This window comes from Amphibalanus amphitrite, unplaced genomic scaffold, assembly GCF_019059575.1.
Source record: "Amphibalanus amphitrite isolate SeventyFive unplaced genomic scaffold, NRLGWU_Aamphi_draft 001121F_arrow, whole genome shotgun sequence".
NCBI lineage: Eukaryota > Metazoa > Arthropoda > Thecostraca > Balanomorpha > Balanidae > Amphibalanus > Amphibalanus amphitrite.
In genome coordinates, this window is record NW_024882615.1 from 18882 (window position 1) to 44546 (window position 25665).

General features: G+C 48.1%; 2 protein-coding genes across 7 annotated transcripts in view; both read left to right on the forward strand.

The window, feature by feature from the left end:
* Positions 1-5826: 5826 nt before the first annotated feature.
* Positions 5827-16880, forward strand: LOC122370307 (RGG repeats nuclear RNA binding protein A-like). Of its 5 annotated transcripts, none has more exons than XM_043345782.1 (7): positions 5827-6132; positions 10761-10893; positions 11077-11109; positions 13494-13631; positions 14080-14491; positions 15327-15650; positions 15717-16880. In XM_043345782.1, the coding sequence occupies exons 1-7, from the start codon at positions 5913-5915 to the stop codon at positions 15942-15944; spliced, it is 1488 nt and encodes a 495-aa protein (XP_043201717.1). In that variant the 5' UTR covers positions 5827-5912; the 3' UTR covers positions 15945-16880. The 5 variants fall into 5 exon arrangements, with proteins under 5 accessions (XP_043201717.1, XP_043201716.1, XP_043201714.1 ...); XM_043345781.1 differs by having other exon boundaries at positions 15327-15435; positions 15496-16880; XM_043345779.1 differs by having other exon boundaries at positions 15327-16880.
* Positions 16881-17758: 878 nt separating this feature from the next.
* The window catches only part of LOC122370308 (transmembrane protein KIAA1109-like), a 104078-nt gene continuing 96171 nt past the window's right edge, over positions 17759-25665 (forward strand). Inside the window, exons 1-2 of one of the 2 annotated variants that reach the window (XM_043345784.1) lie at positions 17759-18028; positions 25158-25417. In XM_043345784.1, coding sequence (XP_043201719.1) covers positions 25186-25417 — 232 coding nt within the window. In that variant the 5' untranslated portion in view covers positions 17759-18028; positions 25158-25185. The remainder of the gene's footprint in view (positions 18029-25157; positions 25418-25665) is intronic. The other variant, XM_043345785.1, reaches the window with a different exon arrangement.

Genomic DNA, 25665 nt, shown 5'->3' on the forward strand with positions numbered 1-25665 from the left:
GCAGTTTGGAGGTGTGCCAGAGCAGCTCATCCCGGCGCAACATCAACTGCGACGTGGTCTGGTCATATGCGGCACTGAGCTACTCGACACATTTTCGTTCCAAGGGCTTCATACATGAAAAGGCCAGACGCTTCATTCAGAGCTTGAGCGTCTGCCGTCTGGGGACCTTTGGTCGTATTCACGCTTTTGCCATTTACAATACATGTGGATTAGAAAATTGAAACAAATTGTAGCCAATAGTTTTGATGCGAAATCCCGGCATAATTGTCTTCTTTTTATATTTCATGCCTATAACTGAACGATCTGGGTGATTTCAATCCGTGAAAGGGCTATGCGCAGTCAGCAGATTGATGTTACCTGATTAGGAAACGATATTTATGAAATAATGTGAACGAACGGGATTGCATGAAACGGCAAAATCATCTTATGCTCTTCCAGCCGCTTTACCCATTATTATTTCATTATTTCTTTCGGAGCTTTACATCAATACCTACATGGCTTTTCCGTCTGAGTGTCGATATACATAAATAAAGGGCGCGGCGAGGAAAACAGTATAGGTAGGTACAGGGTGTCCCAAAAGTTTCTTAACACCTATTTTTTCACATTAATGGCCATCACTATACCACTTTGAGAACATCGAGAAACATGATGTTGCTATATTGGTATGATGCTTAGTATGTCTCGTATCAGAGGCAACCCGGCTTTTCAACGCCCCAGGCTATTTGAGAGGCGGCCCAGGGTAGTCGATCCTTGGTCGATCCCACACCCATTTTTAATCGTAAACATGAAGGTGCAGAGGAAGGTCACATCAGGAGAAGTATGCCGACTACGTGGAAATGGGTCAATTGATGGTGGTAAGAGATAGAGGTTAGTTGTTAAGATATTTCGTGTACCCCGAACGACGGCTATCATTGATGGAAACTATATTCTTGTACAATTAATCTTGAAAAGAAAATGGTGGTCCGGCCGGCCATCTGTGGTGGTGAATATCGTGAAAATCGGATGTTCGGAGGCTAAGGGCAAGCGGGGACACAGTGAACAGAAATTTACAATGCGATTATCAGGAAAAGGATCACAAGCATTAAAGCTATAGGTACACATAGGTAGGTACAGGTTTTTATGACATTTATTGATTTTGGAACTGCACAGTCTGTGCATTTAATGTGTTTCTTCTCTGAAGCTGCTCTGCACTGCTGTATGTCATGTTAGATGCTCAGAAAATGTGGGAAATGATTACTAAGCTACTTTAGTGCTTTGTGAATGCTCGAGACATGAACAAGTACAGATCCTGCTGCCTGCACTTGCAGGGTACAGCTATGAGTTAGGTGCTAGGTGAGTATGTTATGTGAATGTGCTGTTCCCTGTTTGACCATAGTAAGTATACAAACAAGTACAGGGTCACAGTTATATTCAATCTCCACATAAACATACAACAAAAACGGCCATATAGCCTCACTCCGAACACACCACAAAGAACTTAAGCCTTTGCAGGCACAAAAATGCTTTGATTTACAGGACAGGTATACAATATATCCTCTGCCCTTGGGGATCTTGCTGCCAAGTTGAGGTACGATGACTGAACTTCAGGATTGACTTTTCTTCTTAGCCACTGCTTATATACGAGATAGACCAAATGCTTGTTTGTAAACTGCCTTGAAAATTTAATGATCCACCTTCAATTCTGACATGAAGCCTGAAGGCACAAATAAAATAGTTCCCTCTCCTTTTGGAATACACAAAGCAAAATATTTAATAACTTCTAGTGGATGGACAAGAGCAATTAGCATAGCTTCCCTCAAGTTAACTTCTGGCACTGATGAATTACTACACTGACGCTTATTCGCTTCATATTTTGTAACAAACGCGCTAAAACTGCAATATAACAGCACTATATACTTCTGGACAAAATGCAAAAGTAGTAAAAATTTAGCCCTGATGGCATTCATTCTTGGTGGAAACGTAATTACAAAATATTTTGTAGTAACTATTAAATTCCGGCCGAAAACAGTGCACGATTTGAGAAAGGATCATCCCAATGACGGTCCATTCTTGCGGTCCTGAAATCGCCACTATTTCCGGCCTCTCCAACGCAACTCGTTGTCCAGACGTAAATATGCTCTATTACCACCCAGAGGTGCCCCCATTTCAAACTAATACGACGGCGACGCCTCCACACCGATAGGGGCCCATCCCAGGGGAAGGGAATAAATGCCGCCCCCTCATTGCCGGGCGCCCCAGGAGAATGAATGTTACACATCAACACCAATATGCCTCCCAGTGAAATGAATTATGAATGTCGCCTTTCGACGCCGGTAGGCGCCCCAGACACCAGTGGATGTACTGCCGCCTTAAAACACCGATAGGCACCTCAGTGAAGCGAATGCCGGCCTATACCACCGATAAGCGCCCCGGATGAATAAATACCACCCGTCAACGCCGATAGGCGCCTCAGCGAAATTAATGCCGCCCCAATCTCCGATAGGCGCCCCAGGTGATACATGTCGCCCATCAACACCAACGGGCGCCCCATTGAAATGAATACCGCCCTTCAACACTGGCAGATGCCCCAGTGGAATGAATGCCGCCCCACAATGCCGATGGCCGTCCCTGCACTGGAAAATCAGTTTCGCCCCTATACAGGCGCCCATAGAAGTTTGCAGAGTGCTATTCCTGGTCATAATCATCTCCCCAGTAAAAAAAAAAAAAAACGCAAAATACGCCCTAGCACTAGGGGTGTAACCGCCCATACGGACAGTGCAATTTTACAGGCCCCAATCTCGGACCTCCCTTAACATTCATATGTTGTAAACGGCAAACCGCCCCCGATAAATGTTACACAAACTAATTTCCTCTCGCATATCGGCCATCAGGCGCCCCTTTTTGTCGCATGGAGCCTGCAACGCTATAAGCCCTCATATGTTCGTGTTGGCGTTCGGAGGCTATCGCCTTCAAAGACGTCTCCATAAATGTTTCTTTTTCGTCCCACACACAGGCGCCCCTCTTTCGCATGCAGGCGCCCCTCTTCCGCATGGCGCGCTTCTCGAGTGGCTGCGCCCTCCTAGCCTTTATCGCCTGGCAAGATTATATTCGACAGGGCCGGCAGCATCTGCCTTTGTTTCAGATAAGGATGCCCTCCACTCTTCAGCATATCAAAAGATACTTTTCCCACGTCATTGCCACCCTCTTCGTGTCACAAGTGCCTTTATCAGTTGCGGTGTCGCGCTGCTCAGCTTTATGGCTGCCGCACCTCTTAACTTCCTGCGGCGCCCCTTTCCATAGCTTTAGGGTGCAGCTGCCCCCCTTGCCCCCCTGCTTCCGCCGCCACTGCCCGACCTGGTTCAATTCGACAGCGTAGGTGCTTTTTCTGCGGACTTCCGCGCCGATACGGCGTCAACAAGTGATCGGGACGGCACTGTCTGTTGACGTGCAGAGGCCAGACAATGTAGGCTGAGGCCGGGCGTGACTCCGCCTCAATGCATGGCGCCGATTACCGCCAGCACTGCCTGCCGAGATCGGCGGCAAATGGGCCGTCCGACGCTCGTCGTCGGCTGTTGGATAATTACTGGGAACGGCGCCGGCCGGAGCAGGGGTGAGAGGCACAAGGCCAGCCGCGGCGCCCCTGAGCGGCGCCATGGGAGTATGCCACCGGAGACGACCGATAGGTACTTCCCAGGTCGACATCGAGGTGGCGCCGAGATACATAACGTGCCACACCGGGTGCTGGACGTGGGAAATAGACCTCTCTGATGGAACGAAATGTCTCTACAAGCTGCAACTAGGATTTCATTTTCAGAGTCGGGATCGGGCACCAGATTAAGTCGGCGCAGTGCACGGCTGTTTCCGTTCCAACTCCGGGTTTATTAGCTAACTACGTTGCGGGATGGATTTAGTGGCGTTTCTAGAAATAAGCAGTAGCGGTGGAACACCTTCAATAAAGGGGGGGGGGGGCACTGCCGACTTTTGGTCCCATTCTTTCCATGCAACGCCCATAGGGCTAATGTTAAAATGCCAAAATCAAAGGGGGGCACGGTGCCCCGGTGCCCTCCCCGTTCCGCCGCCTATGGAAATAAGAGTTATGTATTCCTAAGTATTTAATTGGGAACCGGCATGTGCTCAACCCTTGTCGGCTGGGAAGGTGTGTGGGGGGGGGGGGGAGGAGGGAAGGGCGGTTGCCACCACGACGTACCTATATTCGCGATTACTCGAAACTCGATGGCGATATACAATTTGACGCACCTGACCTTTGATTCACTCATGCCAAGTCTTCTGACACCAACCGTATTTTCACGTCTGAACGTATGCACGGTCAATGCCGCAACTTCTCTCAACGCCCTCAGTACCTACCAGAAGATCTTTTACAGGGATATGAAACTTGGAACTTGCAGCACTTGTAAATTCCTGAGCTCTCACAACTGATAGATATATCTCGGATATTTTCTAAGGTATGTCTGAGGTCAGGTCGGTGTGACCTTATCATGCCCTATAGGCAAGTCAACGGGGAATTATCTGAACTGCTATTTGGGGGCCGAAATGATCGAAGACCTCTCAAAGTCTCAAGCACGACATGATATCATATAGGTACTCCTTGGAAGGTCCGATACCTACTTAACCTTTAGGTACGTTGTTGACCTTAGTGACGCCATGGCGCCCTATTCATAAGTTTTTCGTGATACCAAACTCTCGATGACATTGAGCTAACGAGTCGGGAAAGCCACCATGGGACTAAGCTGGGAAAAGCCTGCAAATCGAATGATATGCATTGACCTGACCTTCACCAGCATCATGACCTGAGATGCAGTGACCTGACCTTGACCTGAGGTCAACATCCTAAGTTGACCTCACCCAACAAGGAGTAGGTAGGTACCTATATCATTCGATGCACCTATGGCGAACACGATGTCGCTCAAATCGCAGCTCTGCGCGACCATTTTCGGCAAAGTTATCCACAGACTGAGACGACACAGCCAAACCCTTAACCCGGAACATATGACCTGACCTCAGGCTCAGAGCCAGGTCACCAGTTAACCTGAGACCTTCAAATTATGTACCAGTCGCTGCGTCTCCTAAAGGCGCACACGCTCGTTTTTCCACACTATCCGCGAGGCTAGTCAACTTTTCTCTCAGGGCCAATTAAGGCAAAACGGGCCCTTCCTTATTCGAGTCGCGGGTATGTACCACCGATTCCTGGCCGATGGCCGATGAATTGCCGGTTGAAGGGACAAGAGAGCAGCCAGCCGCAGCCCGCAGCCACTTGAAGGCAGTTGGGTATGGGTAATGGGCGGGCCAGGTGCTATCCGGCCAGGCTTTGATGTCCAACGGTAGCTTCAGCATCCATGTTCTACCGGTTCAATCCGATAGTGCGCGATCGAACGGGCACCCATCTTACCCATCTTACTCATCGCCCCGCTGGCCCCGCTCAACTTGCTAGGCTGTTACGGCATTATCTTGGCTGAAATCCCAAAACTATCTGGTCTAGAACTTGGCCTAATCTTGGCTCTTATCCAAAAACTTTGGCTCTTTAGTAGTGCGTAATCCGCGTCTGTTGATAATGCATATGGAAGCTGTGGAAACCTTCCACCATGAACTCAAAGGCGTAACTTTATCTCTTGGATCTTTTCAGTTATCGACTCATGGCAGTAAAAATGAGTAAATAATGAAAAAATGATTTATTTAGACCAAGCATGCTGTTTTAATTTCAATGTGATTGCATTTTGTTCGAGATCTTGATTTATGGAATGGGTAATGACGTCATCAAATAATTACCCTTTTGCTACCATATCTGATCAAGCAGTTTGTTATTGTAAATCGTTGGGAATCATGCTGGTGCTGTTACTGTGCGGCGCCATTTTGGATTGGGAGGCCTACATGTGGTAAAGGGGGAATTGGTTCGGGGAAGCGGCCGGGAAGGGACAATGGAGAACTCCTATGGCATAGGAGTCACCAACAAGTATTCCATCTTTTTAGAAGATGAGACGGATCCGTTTGAAACATTGGAAAATGTGAAAAAAGAAAAAGAAGAGAAAAAGGCTAAGGTGCCCGGCAAGGAAAATAAAAGTGCCAAAGCTTCTTCAGAGAAGGGCACCAAGAAGCCACCAGCAAAGGAAAATGTCCCTAAAACAGATCAACGCCAAGGTATGTTAAGTGCAATAACCCAACCATTATTCTTGCTTTTCACAATGCGATTGTGTTTGCCGCTCGCGTTGAAACCGCAAATGGCATTGAAAACTTGCAACATTAAATACCTACAAATAGGGTTGTCCTCACAATTTTGATACTGATGCCGCTTTTGGATATTTTTATAATCATGCATTCAGCAGTGATTTTCAGTATATTGTCAAAATAAGCCATAAGGTCCAAACTACAATTGTGACGCTTATGATACAAATAGGTATGCAACAGCAGAAATTTTAGATTTTAGGTTAGGTTAGGTTGTAGGTTTGTAGGTTTTAGTTTTTAGGTTGTTGGTTGTTATGTTGTTAGGTTGTTAGGTTGTAGTAGGTTGTGGGTAAGGTTTGATTATCTTTTTTTCTTTTATTTGTGAGCATAGGTGGGCATCGTTCCCCAAAATTGTAACTTCGTTACTCGTTCCTTCGTTCCTTCAAAACGTGACTTCCGTTACTCGTTCCTCCGTTCCTCTGCATATAATGTAACGGAAGTTCATTAGTCCGTTACTCCGTTACAGCAAAATAAAAAACGTTAAAATGTTGTGTATTTCACACATTTTTTAGACCATTCTGACACAAACTAAACATACCGAGAAAGCGGAATGCCCACCAAATCTACCAAGACAGCGGGCACTGATTGGGCACTAAACCTTGGAAGTTGGAACGTCTGGTGGTACTGATGCGCATCACTTGTCCCCGGCCAGATGCCGGTTGCCCTTCACGAACACTAGACGTTCCGGGTTGGCATCTGAGAGCATAGGCGGTGGAACGGAGGGACACCGGTGCACCGTGCCTCCCTTTGATTTTGGCATTTTAACATTAGCCCTATGTGCGTTGCATGGAAAGAAATTGAAGATGTTCCGCTGCCACTTTTGAGAGGGTAGCCCTTTTTGCACGTAGCACATCTTTTCCCATTGAGAACATGCGCTCTACTGAGGCGCTTGAAGGGGCGCCCGTGTTGAACTTTGCGAACACAAACGGCAACGCCGGCTCATTTCGGAAGGCCAGTACACTGAGGCCATCTTCCTTCGTCAAGTCAGGGCTGCTCAATAATCCACTATTCCGCTGCTGCATTAATGTCTGTGGGTTAGCTGAAAGATCAACCCGCTCGGACAACGAAAAGTAACGGAGGAACGAAGGAACGGACTAAACTGTAAAGTGTAACGGAGGAACGAACAACCAATGTAACGGAAGTTACTTGGTCCGTTACCCTTTTTAAAATGTAACGAGTCCGTTCCTCCGTTCCTAAAAATTGTAACGGCGTTCCGGAACGGAGGAACGGAGGAACGGATCGTGCCCACCTATGTTTGTGAGACATGTAAGTATCATTTTTGGATTCAGGATTTCAATTTATGTAAGAATATTAAAAAATATCCTTGAAATCTTCTTAGGATTTTATCTTGACAGTTACTGTGATTTCTTGACATTTCATTGTTTCTGAAAGCTAAAACATAATGGTTCTGTTGCCTGTTAAAATATCATATAGATGTCTCTTCCACTAATGCTTCTTCAGCCTGAGCTGATACCTATGTGCCTACCTCTGCTCCAAAGTATGCTGACTTATTTTTTCTTATTTATGTAATCACTAAATTTTAACCTTTACCTATATTTTATGCAGGTGTTATGATATCTTTTCACTTATTGCACAATGCAATTTGCTTTGGCTGAAGAGAACAGGAAGGGATTGGTAACCACTAACCATGCACCCATGGGAACTGAGCCAGGGCTACATTTTTGCTGACACTGTGATAGTCCTGAGTCATGAAATGAACACATTTAAACTCTATCTTCTTGTCTTTCTGCCTATGTCAGATTTTGATAACATGAATTGTTTACAGTAGTTCTAAATGATAAAGATGGTAAGTGGATACCTATTGTCTATTTTTAAGCTAATAAAGTGTTTCCCACTACACCTCAATGCATTACTATTTTTAACATAATGCAGATCTAGTATGCAATTCAGATCTTTAATTTTTTATTCCTTATTAAAGATTTGTCCTTGGTGTGTAGGGTTTGTTCTCTGGTTTGTATAGGTACCTATTTCATGATAATACCTGGACATAGCATCATGGGGCACTGGGTAGTGAAAAGTTACTTGATTTTCAACTACTACAAATTCACATCCAATGCTGTTTTTTTAACCATCTTATGTTTTCATCAGTATTTTGTCATAGCTAATTAAGTTAACCTAACAATTCTTGCAATCTGGAAAAAAAACATTACTTTGGGACAAGGTGAGTTGACAAGGGACTATGTTATGGCAGTTTGCAACCCTGTCTAGAGGAGCTTTACTTTCACACAGCTGCCTCTTCTTGATTTTCTCCATGTAAAAGGAAATAAATCATTGCATGTGCTTGCAGTGCAATCAGAATGCTTTTCAGAACATATATTTTTTTCATTTTCCCTCAGAATGTAATGGATGTATCATGATAACAATCTGCCCAGCTCACAGTACCTATCCATCCCATCATTTCTACCATACTGACTAAGCAACCTTTTTTGTAGGTAGGGGAGAGTGGGGTAATTTGGCCGGTGGTGTAAATTGGCCGCCCCCACCTGTACGATGTCTAATAAAAGTGAGTGAAATAAATCTAGTCTCTATTCATTTGTCATGGGTAGAAATAACTGGAGGACAAATGTCAAAACTTTGCCCCTCGTAGTTTTATTCAAAATTAATAAAACGTTAATTTCATTAGAAAACGGTAACTTTTACTTCTGTTTATAAAGTTGTATAACATGTAGTATTTGGGCTAAAAACGAATTCAGACATTATAGCGCCATTCTTGGGGGTGTTCAGCGGTTCCAAGAGCAATTTTATCTAGTTCCGTAAAGCCGTGATGACTTTATAGACAAAAATTTTCAGAATGGCAATATGGGGTAATTTGGCCGGGACTAGCGGGGCAACTTGGCCGGTGCGCTCATGGTCACTATGCTGGGATGGCCGAGTTTTCATGGTCAATTGTACCATAAATGACATGATTCATGACCAACTTTGACTACTTTGATGCCTTACTTCCGATTGGTCAACTGTAAGAGCATGTGACGTCATCAAAGGCTACCAAACGTTTTTTGCTAATAAATCCTTACATAAAAATTGTACAGCCGCACAAATGGTCTCATTCTGTTCAGCTCGCTAAGGTGCATCGAATGATAGGTATGCATGATGACCTTGAAATCACGTGACCTTGAGTTCAAGCGACCTGATGCAACGTGACCTGAGGTCAACCTTTGACCTTGACTTCTCAAGGTCAACACATATATCTTTCGATGCGGACTGACGAGAGAATTACGATGGTACTCAAAGTTTTGGTCTAGCTTGATTACTTCACCAGTATAGCGCCTTTTGGGGCGACTAACGGAGCGAGCGAGAGGGTGAGCCTTGCACGTGCGAAATTTCGAGGGGGTACCTCCAACTGACTTGTGCACGGCACCCTACTAACCGGTCTCTAGCGATGTGCCAAATTTGAGCACAATCGGCCCAGCCGTTCTCGAGATCTGGAAGCGGCACCCTGCACGTGCGCACGTGCAAAATGGGTCCCAACTGACTTGTGCACGGCACCCTACTAACTGGTCCCTAGCCGTGTACCAAATTTGAGCGCCATCGGTCCAGCCGTTCTCGAGATCTGGAAACGACCCCTGCACGTGCGCACGTGCAGCAGCACCCCAACTCTGGCACATGGATATGCAGTGCCTAGTGGGTGCCTACCTACATGCCAACTTTCAGCGCAATCGGCCAAGTAGTTACCGAGATATTGCAACAATTACAAAACTGACACCTCTTCGTTTTGCACGTGGCACGTGCATAAGGGGTCACCCACATGCATCGGGAATAGTCCAATGCTTGGTAGAAGGAATGAAGCTACCCTACAAAAATTACCCCGTGTAAATCGGTCAAGTGGTTGCTGAGATATAAGCCTCGCAAAAGCGTCCGCACGGCCGGCCGGCCGGCCGGCCGGCCGGCCGGCCGGCCGCTCATACTCAGAAATTTCCGTTAATCTAAGGAAAGACTACGCTCGCTTCGCTCGCTCCGTAAAAAGTTATTCGTAAAAAACTGTGATCGCATCTAGAGCCGCTAATTTGGCTATTTTGACTCCTGGGACCCCTGAGCCAACCTCCAAAATGCGGCAAATGCGTCATAGGACACACGTCATTGCTGAATCTGAAGCTGACTCGCAATATAACAGAAAATCCCGACCGCAAACTAACACCGGCCAAATTGCCCCACACCCCCGGCCAAATAACCCTTCTAGTGGGGCAATTTGGCCGCCTTGCAGACCTTTGTAATACGTCACAATTTCAATATAAGTAATTACTCTATCATTTCAAGTTCACTGTCCAGTAAAGTAAAATGAATGGGACACCTGCCAGCGTTGAGAAAATGCAGAAATGTGTCGTCAATTTTAAGTTATATCGTTTTCTAAAAAAAGCGGCCAAATTACCCCACTCTCCCCTAAATTTGGAGTTCCACCAACTAAGTCTGATGTCCCATTCATGAAGTTAGATCCACAGATACCTGTCATTTCTCCCTTCCCTCATTATCCTGAAGCATGGTGACCCAGTCGTCGATGCGTCCTGTGACCCCATCTTTTCCTCCAGCGGCGTCAGGCGGCAGCGAGGCGGTGCGTGGCCGAGGCGGACCACGACGGGGCGGCTCCGGCCCGCCCGGCGAGAGCCGCGAGGAGCGCAACAACCGGCGCAACTGGGACGACAGCCGGGCCGACAACGCCAGGTGAGCGGCCTGGTGGCAGATGACATTAGATGAGGTCTGATCTTAGATACAACACTGAGGGATATTTTACTGCCTTTTTTCAATAAGACATTAATATTCTATCTGATGCTCTGATGTGTTGGATAGAAAATGTGTAAAATTAGCTTCTGAATTCTAATTAATTATCCTTCTGTCTTTCCAAAGCCAATCAAGGGACGTGAAGAAAACTGGAAACAGGTGATGTTAAAGTATTTTTAATGGTAACTTACATGTGTGCATTTGTGCATGAATTAGATATTTGTAGCTCAAGTTACCTTTCCTCCATGTCAGCTTGCTTTTCCATCAACTAGCTGCGTCTGCTTCCACCATATGCTTACCATCCCCCTCATTAGTCACCTAACGAGCGCTGGAGTGACTTGAGCCCGGTCATTTACCACCGGAATTTCAATACTCTTCCAACCTAGCCACGGACTGATGATTATTTGATGTACTTTGTCGCTCGATTCGGTGGCTTATTTTGAACGTATTTGTGCCTTAAGTGACTCGATGACATTCATATGGATTGACGAAAGACGCTGCTCACCTCAAACAACCTCAGTTACGTCTTGCATGGCGTGTTTGACTGAGCTACTCGCACTTTACAGTTTGCTTTAGTAGCGGTTTGAATACTGACATCATCAGGCATTCCCTATCAAGTACCTATCACCGTGACATAGCCGTCAATTAATCGGAGTTGTTTGAGCCCATGTATGCAAGCTGCTTCTCATAGACATGATGCACGCACTTTCTTTGCACATCGTATTTGTTGCATACTAATAATGTTTTCCTTGTACTAACGCTCAATATCCATCCTATCCTGCAAGGTCTTGTGTTGTGCAATGTGTTTAGCCGACATCTTATGCATTTTCTGTTGAGTCGCATGCTACAGTGTTCGTTTCGAGTTTACTTGGTGTAGACGGCACAGCCGCCACTGTAGCAGCCACCACGTGGCTGAATAGCGCGGAGCGCCGAAAGACGAGCCGTTGACGAAGGACCTTTATTGCCCTTGTTACTGTGGGAGGCGCACGCACACACAGGGGTACACAGGTCAGTACCAAATCTCCCATCAGTAACCACAGTCCACACTGAATCCCTTCCGAAACGGTCGACCTTTGATAAACTGTACATATTACGTTAACAGCGTTCTTAAATTCAACATATCGACAATGGCAGAACATAATAAACACTAGTTCCTACCGGCTGTTCCTCGTCTCCGCTGTGCAACTCGCCAACAGCGGCACCGCCGCACTCTGGGCCGTCAGGGGCCGGCCACTCAAACGCCCCGGCCACGAGACCGCTCTCGGCTCCAGCCACGGGGGAAAGCGCACAGCTATCGACTGGCCTACACGTCCCCGGGCCAACCGGAGCGAGCCGAGCACTCATCAGCGTCGCGCTGGGACACACGCATCCACCCCTCATGAAGGTCGGGCGGGAAAAGAGCGCACACGCAGCTCGGAAACTGCGCCACAGCTCGGCCAGGTCACGTGACCTGCCAGCGTGTCACTCAAAAACTCGCGTCGCATCTTTTACATCGACGTGTCAACTAAACTTTAACCATAATCAAGCCATATTTCTTATATAAGAAATATAATCACACATGAAATACCGCCTCCGAACCAAATATTACCGAAACGCGCTCCTTGACGATAAGAGATGCAAGTTTTATAGTAACAAACCACTCTGATCGGACAATCGAATCTCCGTCACTCAATACCGCGAGTATAATAGTGCACCTAACTTATCACTGGTGGCAAGGTTTGAAAAAGGATAGGAAAAAAGGTTAACAAGTGAAACGGATAACTGGGTTGCGGGGCCCCCGCCACCCGCACCTCACTCAGGACCCGATAGCAGCGACACCTACGCCGCTATAACCCGACACGGGCGCCGTCTACACTTGGGTTGATTCGAAATACCCTGTAAGTTTGGTAGATTTTGGTTTCACTGGAACGTTTTCGATTGATTTTAGCTCCTAATCGAACCGTTCTTGTTTTCGTTCGTTAGTGTTCTGCTTCGATAGGTCGTCAGTGTCGTGTAGTTTTGCCTGATGCGTTGATTCCTATGATTATATTACGCAATGATTCAGCGGGTGATGTCCAATTGCGGAACACTTACGTCCTATAACTAGTTACCTTCTTGCGTTCCTCCCCTCTGCGATGCTGTTCTGAGTGTGGGCATATTATGAACTATTTATACAAATATTGTCGTGCCTTTGCCGAGGCCTGAGTTGCTCACATGACCAGTGTATGTTGCCGTTCCCCTTTCCTCTCCATGACGTCCCGCCCCGAAGCCGTCTCCGTCCTCTCCACCCATCTGACGTCCCGCTCTTATCTCACAGAGGGCAGATCGCCAGTGTATGTAGCCGTCTCCCCCTCTCCATCTGACGTCCCTCTCCTATCTCACAGAGGGTAGATCGCCGCTGTCCGTGTTTTCCGTGCCTCTAGTGTGTGTAGCCGTCACCGCTCCATCTGACGTCCCGCTCGTATCCCACAGGGAGGGCGCCCCGCCGGCTATCCGTCGTTCCCGTGCCTCTAGTGTATGTAGCCGTCCCCCTCTCCATCTGACGTCCCGCTCGTATCCCACAGGGAGGGCGGCCCGCCGCGGTTCGGCGACGGAGGAGAGCGGGGTCGTGGACGCGGTCGCGGCGGACCCGGAGGACGGGGCCGGGGTCGTGGCCGCGGAGGGTACCGCGAGTTCGACCGCCACTCGGGCAGCGACCGCAGGTAGGCCGTAGTTGATGGACAGGGAGAGAAGATGATAGGGATGTGGCGGCAGGGATGTGGCTGCTGTTGTTCATATGATTCATCTGATTCATCAATTCAGCTTTATCCTTGCAAAAGTGCAGTTCACTCAATCGACGTGGGTGTCATTGCGCTGAATTTGTATCGTGAGGCTTTGCCTTAAATATTTTCTTTTACTATGGTGTATTTATCCTTCCATTTATTTTTTTAATAAAAAAAAACGTTTCTTGAATGATTTTTAGCGGTTTTCTTGCAGTTTTATGTCTTCCCTCGTTGATAAAATGTGAACTATTTTGCGGTACGAAATATCACAGCCAAACCTACCATGCGTAATGCATTTAGTTTACGTGGAGTGTTGTTAAGTGTTCGTCTCCGGTATGTTGTCTCCGTGCTGCCTATCGTCTCTGACCCCTCCCTCTCCTATCTCCAGCGGCGTGAGGGCGCACAAGCGCGACGGTTTCGGCCGCGGCAACTGGGGCACGGTGCAGGACGAGGTGGCTGCCACGCTGGAGGCGCCCGCCGAGCAGCCGGCCGACCCGGAGCCCACCTCCACCGGCTGGGGAGACGACCCGACCCCGGCCGCCGGCGCCGGCGCCGACTCGCAGACCGCGCCGGCCGACGCCGCGGCCGAGGAGCCCGCCGAGCCGGCCGAGCCGGAGGGCCCGCAGGAGCTGACGCTTGACGAGTGGAAGCGCCAGCAGGAGCCCCGCTCCAAGCCGCAGTTCCAGCTGCGCCGCGCCGGCGAGGGCGAGAACACTGCCCAGTGGAAGAACATGTACGAGCTGAAAAAGAAACGCGGCGAGGACGAGGAGAGCGATGATGAGGAAGACGCTGATGACGAGGTATGTGAGGGGATATGATGTTAATAGGATGATTTTAGGTGAGAGAGGGATAGGGTGGATAGTATGATGTCGGGCTGGACTTAGGGGAATATGCTGTGATTCTGGTTAGGACGTTTTTACACGTCCCGGTTTAGTGATGCAAGAGCTTATAATCTTAGTGTTTGAGTTCGCCGTTTACGTGTTAGTGCATTTGTATCATGGTTTGGGCAGGATATTCGCTCGTCGTTTGTCCTCGGTGTTTTAAGTTTGAGTTATGGCGTTTTAAAGTTTAAATCCATTGCCTGCAACATCGTTATGCCTAGAATTTCACGTTGAAGCAGACAATGTAATGCACCAGAAGCAGACAGACAGTTCGTTACACATTTTAGGACACATAGCTTGGATAGCCTGCCGACTGCAGTGTCCGTGCATGGCTGAACGGGCAGAATGCGGCGGTCGGTGCACGCCGCTATCATGGCTCGCTTTCCACGGCCGGCCGACCGTCGCTTCCGTCCGCCGGCGACCAACTGCGCCACGGGGTGACCCCAGTGACTCACTCTGCTACGTATATTGTCGTTCGGCTCCAACCCGTCGTACCTGAAGATTGTTGTGTTTGTCAATTTCTAGTTTGTTTTTCTTCATTAGTTCCCCCCCCCCCGTGCTGGCCTTTATCTTGGTTCGCCGTTCCTAACGATTCTATACGACTACGTGTTTGTTAATTTCTTTTTTTCTTCTCCGCGAATTAAACACATTACTCGATGGTATTGTGCAACACTTACCCGATCATTTCTGAACGCTCCTCGTCACAGTGTGCGCCGGGTCCGTTTACTGACTTTCCCTCTCCCTTTCCCGACAGGAAGAGGAGGAAGAGGTCCGTCACGGACGACCCAAGCACTTCGTTAAGGACATTGAGTTCACCTTCTCCGACGGCGGCCGGCGCGGCGGCGGACGGGGACGCGGGCGCGGCCGCGGTGGTTTCCGTGACGGCGAGGAGGGCGGAGGCTACCGTGGTGGCTACCGCGGAGGCCGCGGCGGTTTCCGTGACGGCGAGGAGGGCGGAGGCTACCGTGGCGGCTACCGCGGAGGGCGCGGCGGTTTCCGTGACGGCGAGGAGGGAGGAGGAAGCTACCGCGGCGGTTACCGCGGAGGGCGCGGCGGATTCCGCGACGGCGACAACGAGGAGGGCGGCTACCGCGGAGGCCGTGGTGGCTACCGTGGAGGTCGCGGCGGCTACGGCGACAGCGAGGAGGGCGGCTACCGCGGCCGGGGCGGCTACCGCGGCGGCCGCGGAGGCTCCTGGGGCGGTCGTGGCCAGGAGTCGAGCGATGACGGCGAGGATCGCGGCTACCGTGGCTACGGCGGCTACCGCGGCGGCGGCGGCAGTGGCGGCTACCGCGGCCGCGGCCGTGCGGCCCCTCGGCAGCAACACGCTCCCAAAGTGGACGACGAGAACGACTTCCCGTCGCTGGGCTAGAGCCCTCGCTACGCCGCCGCCGTGAGCCGGCCGGCCGGGCCTCTGAAGCTGCAGGAGTTCTCCATGGTCCCAACCTGGCACGTAGTCCGAACCGGCCCCCACCGGGCCCCGGTCCCAATCGAATAACGAGAGGAAGACGGAGTGAGTGAGAGACGGTGTGCCGAGCGAGTGAGCGCCAGCCGCGGTCGGTGTGAGTGTGAGTGAGAGTGTGAGTGAGAGTGTCGGTGAGCGTGTGAGAGCTGGGGTGCGAGCTGTGCGGGCGGCGCCGTCCCGCTGGGCCGCGTCGGCTCCGCGGGATACGGGCCGCCCAGCACCGATACACATGATGGTCTCATTGTACGCGGAGGTGGGAACAGTTACAAAAATCCACGGCAATAACCGGTCCTCCCGCCGTCCCGCTCGCCAGTCTTCGCAAACAAACTGGAGCCAACGCATTACCGGTAGGGCCCGGTAGAAGTTCCCGCCCCTGCCGCTCGTTACGGTAGGATTCGGTAGAAGTTCCCGACCCTGTCGCTCGTTAGCTGCTGCTAGTCTGAAGGCCTTTTCTAGAGGGATAGTTGTGTGCGGAGTCGGAGGACTGATTTGCGACACGTTTTCGGGACTGATGCCGCGCATTTCTGTGACTGCTCCCAGGTCAGGGGTGGCAGGGATTGCTCGCCGCTCGGGCGGATTTTGAGCGTATCGGGTCGCATCAGGTCGCGTTTGTTGGCTGAGGCCGTGACGTTGTGAACTAACGTCTGCCAGTGGAGGCCATTTTTCGTCTTTCTGTGCGTGGGACGTGCGGCGCGGGCCTGTCGCTCCACCACCACCACGACTTTGTCCCACGGCAGAGTGCGCCCGCTGGTCTGATTGTGTTGGCGTGCCTGGCTCGGTCGGGGGCCGAGACCGAGTTTTGTATGGTGGAACATGCAGCGTACAATACAGTTCCAAACGATATCCAATGTGTATAGCGTAGGTGATAGGGAAGATGTTGAGCGGCCGCCCCTGGTTGAGTGGTGTTGCGAGAGGACGGCCCTCGGCTGTAAAAAAATGTAATTAATCTAGTGGTGAAGTCATGGCGGCTGGCAGCCATGTACTAGCATTAAGCAATTGCAAATGAATGGGACCGTATAGTCTTACAAAGCCTTGGCATAGTCACCACAGCCTTGCGTAATGCGTATAGTATGGTTCGCGTTTCCCATGGCTTGAACGTTCCTTATAGGTCAAGGTAGGTGCTCTTTTGGCTTGACCATTGACCTCGGTAATTGGCAAGATCTGGGCAAGATCAAGGCCCGGCAAGATAGTAATAGCTGGTAATAGCTGAGTAATAGGCTTGAAACGCTACAATTCTAGCGCAGCAGAGATACAACTCTGTTTTATGATTCTGCTGCTAGTTTTTGGTCTAGTGACGTCAAACTGTTTTGCAGTGTTTGATACGTAATTATTATGAAATTATGCAAAATGCTGTTGACTTGCAAAGCGTCTAAGCACTTCTAGTGTGGCTGGTTTTACTTTTGTGCGGAACAACTGAATTCCAAAACAAAAACGACTGTTCGGTCGGATACGTGCGAGGTATCCGTCATGCTTGAGTACGCCATGAGTCAGAGCATTGAAAAGATAGAAATAAAAAATAAATAAATAACGAAACATATAAGCTACTCAATGTGTAAATTGCATATTCATTTATAATTTTATATCCATACCTTTTGTTCAGAACAAATATATTTTTTGCAATTGGTTCTTGTCTACAAAATTTCTATGACGTCATCAAAATTAACTTTGTTTCTAACAGCTGATCAAATTGACCTAGCTTGTTAAAAAATTAAAATCATTTTGTTTATGGGCGGTTTCATGCAGAATGGGCGGGTTGCGAACGAATTTGGTGAAATGGATGGCCGTTTGATACTTATAGGCATAAAAGTTGTGAAAGTGAGCGCTTTGTTGTGCATACTGAAGCAGTTTCTGAAGTAGCTGCTCATGCTGACGTTGACATTAGGCATTAACCGAGAAGCTGGCGTACCAAGTGAAATTAGTATCATATCCTCCCGGTCATTATCATCATATGCAGCAGACATTGGTTTTGAATGTGACTGATAATTGCCAAGGTAAGTTCTAAAATCTAAGCCATCGGCTGTTGTTGATGCGCCTTCCGTTGACTCATTCAATGCTAGACTCGACAATCATTATTCACTGGGAACACTTCATGCATAGGCGGTGGAACGCAAACGGGGAACGGGGAGGGCACCGGGGCACCGTGTCCGTGCCCCTCTTTGATTTTGGTATTTTAACATAAGCCCTATGGGCGTTGCATGGAAAGAATGGGACCAAAAGTTGGCAGTGCCCCCCTCTTAATTGAAGGTGTTCCGCCGCTACTGACTTCATGCACATGACCTGGACCCACCCTCTTACCTGGTTCTCTTACCTGGTTGGGTTCCCATTTGTGTCGGAAAGAAAAGGCAAGGTGGAAGGACCGAAAGGAATTGGAAGGAACCCTGAATGCCAGACGCGCCAGCCCAGTTGTGATATTCTTGACCATTAGTCCTGGGAGTTTTGACTGGTATTGTGCGTCTTCCACAAGCTCGTCAGATGAACACAGTCACATTTCTACACGCTTAGCTACGAGGAAGTAACCTACATACCTATAACTACTTACAAAATCAGCACTGCTCATCCTCAATCATATCTGAACAGGCTATTACGTGCATGTACCTCAATCATTTTCTTAAAGCTAGCTATGTTAGGTGCACGGACAGCATCCTCAGGCAGTGAGTTCCAAACAGCAATGCATCTGACAGAGAAAAAGCGCTTTCTAGTGTCTGTGTGGGTGAGAGTGGGGAAAATCCTAAAGCAGTGGCCCCTAGTCCGCTCCTGTGGAGGGCGGTCGAACAGGTCATCTGGACTCAGGCACGATCTACCGTTAAACAGCTTCCAACATTGTATCAAGTCCGCACGAATGAGCCTCCCTTGGACAGAATACAGGTTCAAGGACTGTAGGCGATCTGCATAGCTTAATCCATTCATTCCATCCACTCGCTTTGTCCACTTCCTCTGAACATTTTCTAAGACCCGCAAGTCTTTCAGATAACCTGTATGCCACAAGCATGAACAGTATTCTATAACAGGTCGGATATGAGTAGTGAGCAAGAACAACATAAATGCGCGAGACCTGCAAACGGTAGACTTAAGAAAACTATGGGCCAGACCGCTAGCCTTGTGTGCAACAGTCCTAATGTGCTCGTGAAATTTAAGCTGGGAGTCGACAGTAACACCAAGATCAGAGTGAGAATCTACATGTGGGATTTGCTGTCCATCAAGGAAGTACACCGGTGAAGGCAAGTTAGCGCGGGGCCTCGCAAAGCGGAGAACTGCACATTTCTTTGGGTTCATTTTCAGACACCACGATGCTGCTGTGGTTTGCAGTGTATCAATGTCTTTTTGTACTTGGGCAGAGGATAACACTGGTGAGGTTCCTGGGGCATGTTTCACACAGGCATAAAGTTTCAGGTCATCTGCAAAAATTTTATATTCACTTCTCAGCTGTGCTGCTACGCCGTCAATATAAACCAGGAACAACAGGGGCCCAAGGACAGAGCCCTGCGGTACACCACTGCTGACAACCCTAGGTTGGCTTATCATGTCCTTCACACACACCTGCATCTGTCTGCCCTGGAGAAATGAACGTATCCAGTCAATGAGAGCACCTGTCAAACCAATCGATCTCAGTTTGGTTATCATGAGATCGTGGCAGACGACATCGAACGCCTTACTGAAATCGAAGAGAATGACGTCAGTCACGCCACCAAGGTCCATGTTTTTAGACACTGTGTTATAAGCTAGGAGTAACTGGTCCATTGTACTTCTGCCAGCCCTGAAACCGAATTGGTTTGAGGTCAGCAGTGAGTTCGTTTCCAGGTAATTACGTATCTGCGTGCAAATCAGGCGTTCCATCGTTTTGCACACAACAGACGTCAGACTGATAGGTCTATAGTTTAGTGGATCAAACCGGGAGCCCTTCTTGAAAATAGGTATAACTAGGGATTTTTTCCAGCAAGAGGGTAGTCGTCCCTCTCTCTGTGATCTCGTGTATATAATCTGTAGAGGGTAGGCGAGGTCATCAGCACATTCCTTCAATACCTGTGGATGTATTCCATCGGGGCCCATGGCAGAGTTAGGGTCGAGATCTTTGAGAGCATGGCGAACATTCTCTGTACATACTTCTACATGGCTGAGAGTCCCGTCGAAGGCCTGGTGGGGCGAGGGGTTAGTGGGGGTGACAGTGGTGAATACAGAGGCAAAAGATGTTGCAAGTAGCTCAGCCATAGCTGCGGGATCATCAGTATGGTGACCAGATTGCAAAAGCAAGGGACCAACCGCTGGTCTGCCAGTCTTCTTGTTTCTTATATAAGAATGGAGCAGTTTGGGGTTGTCCTTTGACCTGTCAATAAGACTAGATTCGTAATCACACTGCGATCTGGCGGCAAAATTTCGCAACTCGCGGTTTACAGATGAGAAAAGCTTATATGCGGCCAGTGTACCAGTAGAGCTTCTGCCAGATTGCTGCCTCACCCTCTTGTACGTCTGCCAAGCTGCCTGGCGCCTGTGAATTAAGGAAATCGGGGGTCTTGTTTTCCAGGGTGGTTTAGGGGGATTAGCTTGCTGTGTTGGCACATGTAGGTCTACCATCTCTGAAATGATGGCTGTGAAACCCTTATGACTGAAACACTTAACTCTACCCAACACAAACACTTGACAAGTCCGGATCCTAGAGACCAAGTGGGCTCTCTTAATTGCGTGCTTTATCAGCATAATTAAAGGAAATAGTTCACTTTCACGAAATTATTTTTTTTGCTACGGATTTATGATTTTTTATGTTCAAAATAATCAGCAAAGAAAATAAAACCTTTTTATAACAAAATATTATTTTCTATATTTTGATATAGGAAGAACTTTTCAGTTTCTGTAAGGCACACGCGATCCAGTATGAAAAGAGCATGGGTCCCGAAAATTCTACAGAAACAGAAATTATCGCAGCCACCGGCATTTGGGCGATCTGCTCGATCTGATAATGTTCCCCTGAATGTCCTAATTGATCAGTACGAGAATTTCTCTAGAGTTTTCATAGATAATTTGTCTAGTTTCTGAAGAATTTTCGGGACCCATGCTCTTTTCATACTGGATGGAAATATATGCAAGGCACACATCCTCAGCGCAAGACACCTTTTTCGGGACGAGAAATAGAATATCTTTGCCTAGGGTGATCGTTGGGCTGTAAAAGCTCCTGATTTATGCTCGTCTCAGCCCAAGCTACGGAACTGCTATTCCAGTTCAAAACCCATGTTAAAAAGTGAACTATTTCCTTTAAGTATAAGTAAGTGCTCCATAATTGATTAAGATCAAGATAAGGCAGGGTAAACCCAGGATTTTGGTACTTATGAAGATGAAGTCTAAGTGTTACCTGTGTAGTAGGTAGTGTAGTAGGTAGTTTGTAGACTGACTCAATGTGCTTTATGTCTGTCTAGTGTCTGATGTGCCCATCATTGTATTTTCACAATACTGATGGTGTCCGGTGTCCGGTGTACCGTGTGCCCTTCATTGCAATTTTGCAAGGCATGTTTTTACATTTTTCTCCAACCTTTTGCTGCAGGCAAAAATCATTTTCATTTCCATGCAAGGCCCTGGTAGAAGCAAGGCATATTTTGATTTCATCAATTTTCATGATGGTCAATATTCCTGGGCATAAATTTGCACCTCAGTAGGCACCTCATTCCAGTCACCTTCTAGTAAGGCACCTCATAGACTAGACCTAGAGCTAAAATGGTGTGCAAGCTTGACAAATCATTTTTTAAACATTACAATATGTGGTTATTGGTGATCACCTGTGACAATTTGACAAAATATCATGTTGTGCTTAATGGATTGCTTAAATTCCTACCTATTTGTGACAGCTGAAAGTCATGGCCTTCTGTCATTAAAGAATATGATCATAAACACACCATTTCAGCAGGCACAAGCTAGTTTCAAAAGCTTATCATTAGCTACTACCCATGGGTTGCTGCAGCAACACTAGACACCAGAGTCATGGCCTTGTCATGGCCCAGATTTGGCCCACACTCTGTCAGACTTTTAACTCTGGCAGTTTTAAATTGACATTGTGAAGAGCATGTCTGCACCTGAGTGGTGAGCAGTGATTGCCCAGCAACCAGCACTTTGTCTTTGTGGCAGAAATGCTGCTGCTGGTGTGGCTTCTCATGAGTGGCTAACCAACCACACACAGCCACAAAACAGCATCTCCAGATGACAGTTACAGCTGCAGGCTAGGGCCAGACATGGTGCAGTCGAGCCAGGTCTGGACTCTGGTCTGTTAGGCACTTCCGCCTAGCTCTCCCACTCTCCACTTAGTCATCTACACTGTCTTTCTTATGTTATGTAACCATGGCTCATGAAGCAAGTGTCATTCAAGCCACCATTTGTTGGTGTTCCATAGGTGTAAGGTGTATCAGAGGCAGGTGCAAAAGCAATTCCAGTGGGTGCCATGCCCAGACTAGTCAGCAGCCACTACGTGTCATCAGAATGGACTCTTCTGAATACTGAATCATGAAAAATTGTGGAACATCTTCTGAGTATACTTGCCAGGGTCCCAAGGAAAATGCTGCAGTGCCAGTGTGCTGACTCTGGTGACCCCAGTTCTAACATAGAAAACAGATGATCTCTGACAGCTCTGGCAGCTGGCTTCTCAGGTCTCACACGTCCTAATCTTGCCCATCAATCCATCAACCATTCATTCAACGATTGTCATGTCTGCCTGCAGTGGCTTAGTAGTATGTTGGACTATTGATAGTGAAGGTCAGTCACTTTGAGTCACTCCGGCGCCATACATGAATGAGACTCCTGTCAGTTATGGTCTGTGGTCAGTGTTAACAGCTGTAGCCTTTGAAGGAGATGGATGGATTTATTAGGCACGCTGAACTACCTATTGTTCTTTTCTAAATCCTCCCCAGCTCACACCTCACGGTTTCCCGATCAGACGATAGGGGCCGGAAATTGGAACCTTCGCTCTACTTAACATGGGCTCTGGCTCAGTTGGAGCGTTTATTTGAACATTCGAGCTAAATTCATTCGAGAAATCCTTATATGAAAAAATAACACTAATTATTCGATAAGTCAGTAATGCAACTGGACGATAAAGTCCGCGAATCGGAAACTGATTCTTGTAAAATGACCCCCGCTTTGTGCCGCTTAAAGGAAAGACTCGTGCATTAATAGTAGCACTCGGATGTGACGTGTGAGACATTACTCTCTAACCACTCTCGCGGCAGGGATCCTCTTATCCCGCACTGTACGAAGTATAACGACTCGCGGGGACGGTGGGTGTTGCTGGGCAAACAGTCGCTGTTGGCTGGCGCCACGCCATTAAACTCGCTAATGAAGACTTGCCTCGGCGGGATGCTGCCTCTTTACGAGCTGTTTTGTGGAAGTCGTCCTTAATGAGTTCGGACAATGCCTGATGAATTAGTGAAGTCGACAACTTTTGGGTATCAGACTGAGACACGTTGTTTGACATATTATTAGAATCTCCAACCAGAAGCGATCTTTCGAGAAGAGATGACCGAGTCACTTCTCCTGACAATGCATTTTCCTTATACCGATCCGCCCAAGCAGATATTGAACGGTTAATCGGCTCGGTTTCCGTTAAGCTGTCGTATTTGGTGAGCTCCAAACCTTTCCGATGTCAAGTGCTCTGATGGCTTCAGAGGGAGCGAAATGATCATGCCAACACAAACAATCAATGTGCGTCGCCTCTAAGCCAACTACATGCCAATAATACACCGTATCAACACGCCATAAGTAAACGTTCCGCAGGCGACATCTTCCGCGACCGGCTTTCTGTGATCAGCTGTGGATCACTGGTAGTTGACTGCTGCTATTGCGTGATATTGGCCCACATCCAGGCTGTAACACATGGATAACATGGTTCTCTCCTGAATCATTTTGGCTGCTAGATGATTTACTTGAACTCAGCGGCAGTGCCGGACGATTAGGGCGTGGCTTCCATTAACATCGCATATTATCATTAATCATTTATTAGGCCTGTCTGTGCTTTGCCTACTTGCGATGTAGGTACCTAAAAAGTCACGTAATGTGTGGGCTGGTCGTATAAGGAATTTGTTTTGCTTTACACTTCATTACTGGTAGACATCCTGTTTATTTTGAACGGCATTAAATTGGGGTATTAATCTATTGGCTTCGATGTATATTTAGCTTGGAAGATTGCTTGCTTTTTATCGAAGCGTCTATATGATTGTGCTGTTAATGTCGCTCATCATTGAAGTTTGATTGTTTTTTTGTCAATTATCAGATAATGAATAACATTGTGTCCCCCGCCCGTCTTAGCTCGGCTGGTTACCACATCAAATATTTTATTGTTCGTCGAACTATTGACGAGGCTCCCAGCAGTAGAGTCGATTTAGTAGGCAGGAAACCTTCCAAGCTCTGCCGCGTGCACTGCGCTTGTCTGTGCGTCGTGCAGAGACTCCCCCCCCCCCTCCCCCGGAGCGATTAGGGCGTGCTTTGTCGACACTCCGAGATTCAAGGTCACTACAATGACAGTGACCCGTTGCGCGTATCGGAGCCGGCGAGACGTAAATAGGTGACTCGGGCCGTCTCCGCACACGCTTGCGTTTGGTGGAAAACAGAGGTGCATAATTTATCGAAGCAAAACGGGCCCCGATAAGCGCAAACTCGGAATTATTGAATGGTTATGGTGTAAATCGACGTGGTTATTGATTATCCAATGCCTAGTCCGGGTATCCAACCCAGCGACTTATCTCTACAATGCATTATCATCGCCGAACTTGGACCCAGCCCGGCCTTTCTCGGATCTCACGAGCTCCGTCGGATCTGGACTTGAACCTTTCGGTCGCCAAACTCTTGCATCACTATAGCGAACCCTTTCACTGTTTATAAACATCGTCCCCAATGCCGGTGCGCTGTTTGCCAGCAGTGTGGAGCGGTTTACGCGGTAGTTTTGGTGCGATTCCAGCTACCCCACTCTCCCCACCATAGGCCGTTTGCCTGTCACCGCCACCAGCTGTCATGGCTGGCCTCGTTCTCAGATAGTGACCACGTGACCCCACAAATTCAGTCCACACTGGTGGCTATCGCGAACCGGTGTAACACAAGTATTGTCAGATGGTGATGTGAATTACACACAGCGACTATTGCGCTTCCCCGCAGGTGACTGACAGCGCCGTCAGAAGCCAGGATGAACGTAACCGTTGCGGATGACAGTCCGAACGCGGCGCGATGGAACGCCAACACCACTGTGGGCGTCAAGGATCTGACGTTCGACAGCAACTTCGCCTTCCTCATCATCTCGCTGCTGGTCGTCGCCGTCTGGGTCATCTACATCACGTTCTACAACTCGCGGCTGTTTGGGCTCATCGTCACCAGCATCGTTAATAGGTTTATCGACCAGAATGCCTACTTCAAAGTCGGTGAGTGCAGCTGTTGGTGCTGAATGGAAGGATGGCGGGGATACTGCATGTTGAGTTGCAGCCTGGTTGACATACATGAATACCGGTTCTCAAATATTTAACCAGACTCGTGTGATGCTTTTTGCTTAGCGAGTTTGTCTGTCATGCTTTGTAAACATTAGTAGTTATGTTTGATGTGTGTGTTTTTTGTCACTATCATGCTGTTTCGGAATATGGATCGGAAAGCTGATAAATCTGTCGCTGGCAGT

What these genes read in the sequence shown, in the direction of transcription:
- LOC122370307 (XM_043345779.1), top strand. Translation starts at nt 5,913, where the DNA reads ATGGAGAACTCCTATGGCATAGGAGTCACCAACAAGTATTCCATCTTT. An exon ending in GTGAAGAAAACTGGAAACAG is followed by an intron (nt 11,110 to 13,493) that starts GTGATGTTAAAG and finishes CGTATCCCACAG; the next exon opens with GGAGGGCGGCCCGCCGCGGT. An exon ending in CACTCGGGCAGCGACCGCAG is followed by an intron (nt 13,632 to 14,079) that starts GTAGGCCGTAGT and finishes TCCTATCTCCAG; the next exon opens with CGGCGTGAGGGCGCACAAGC.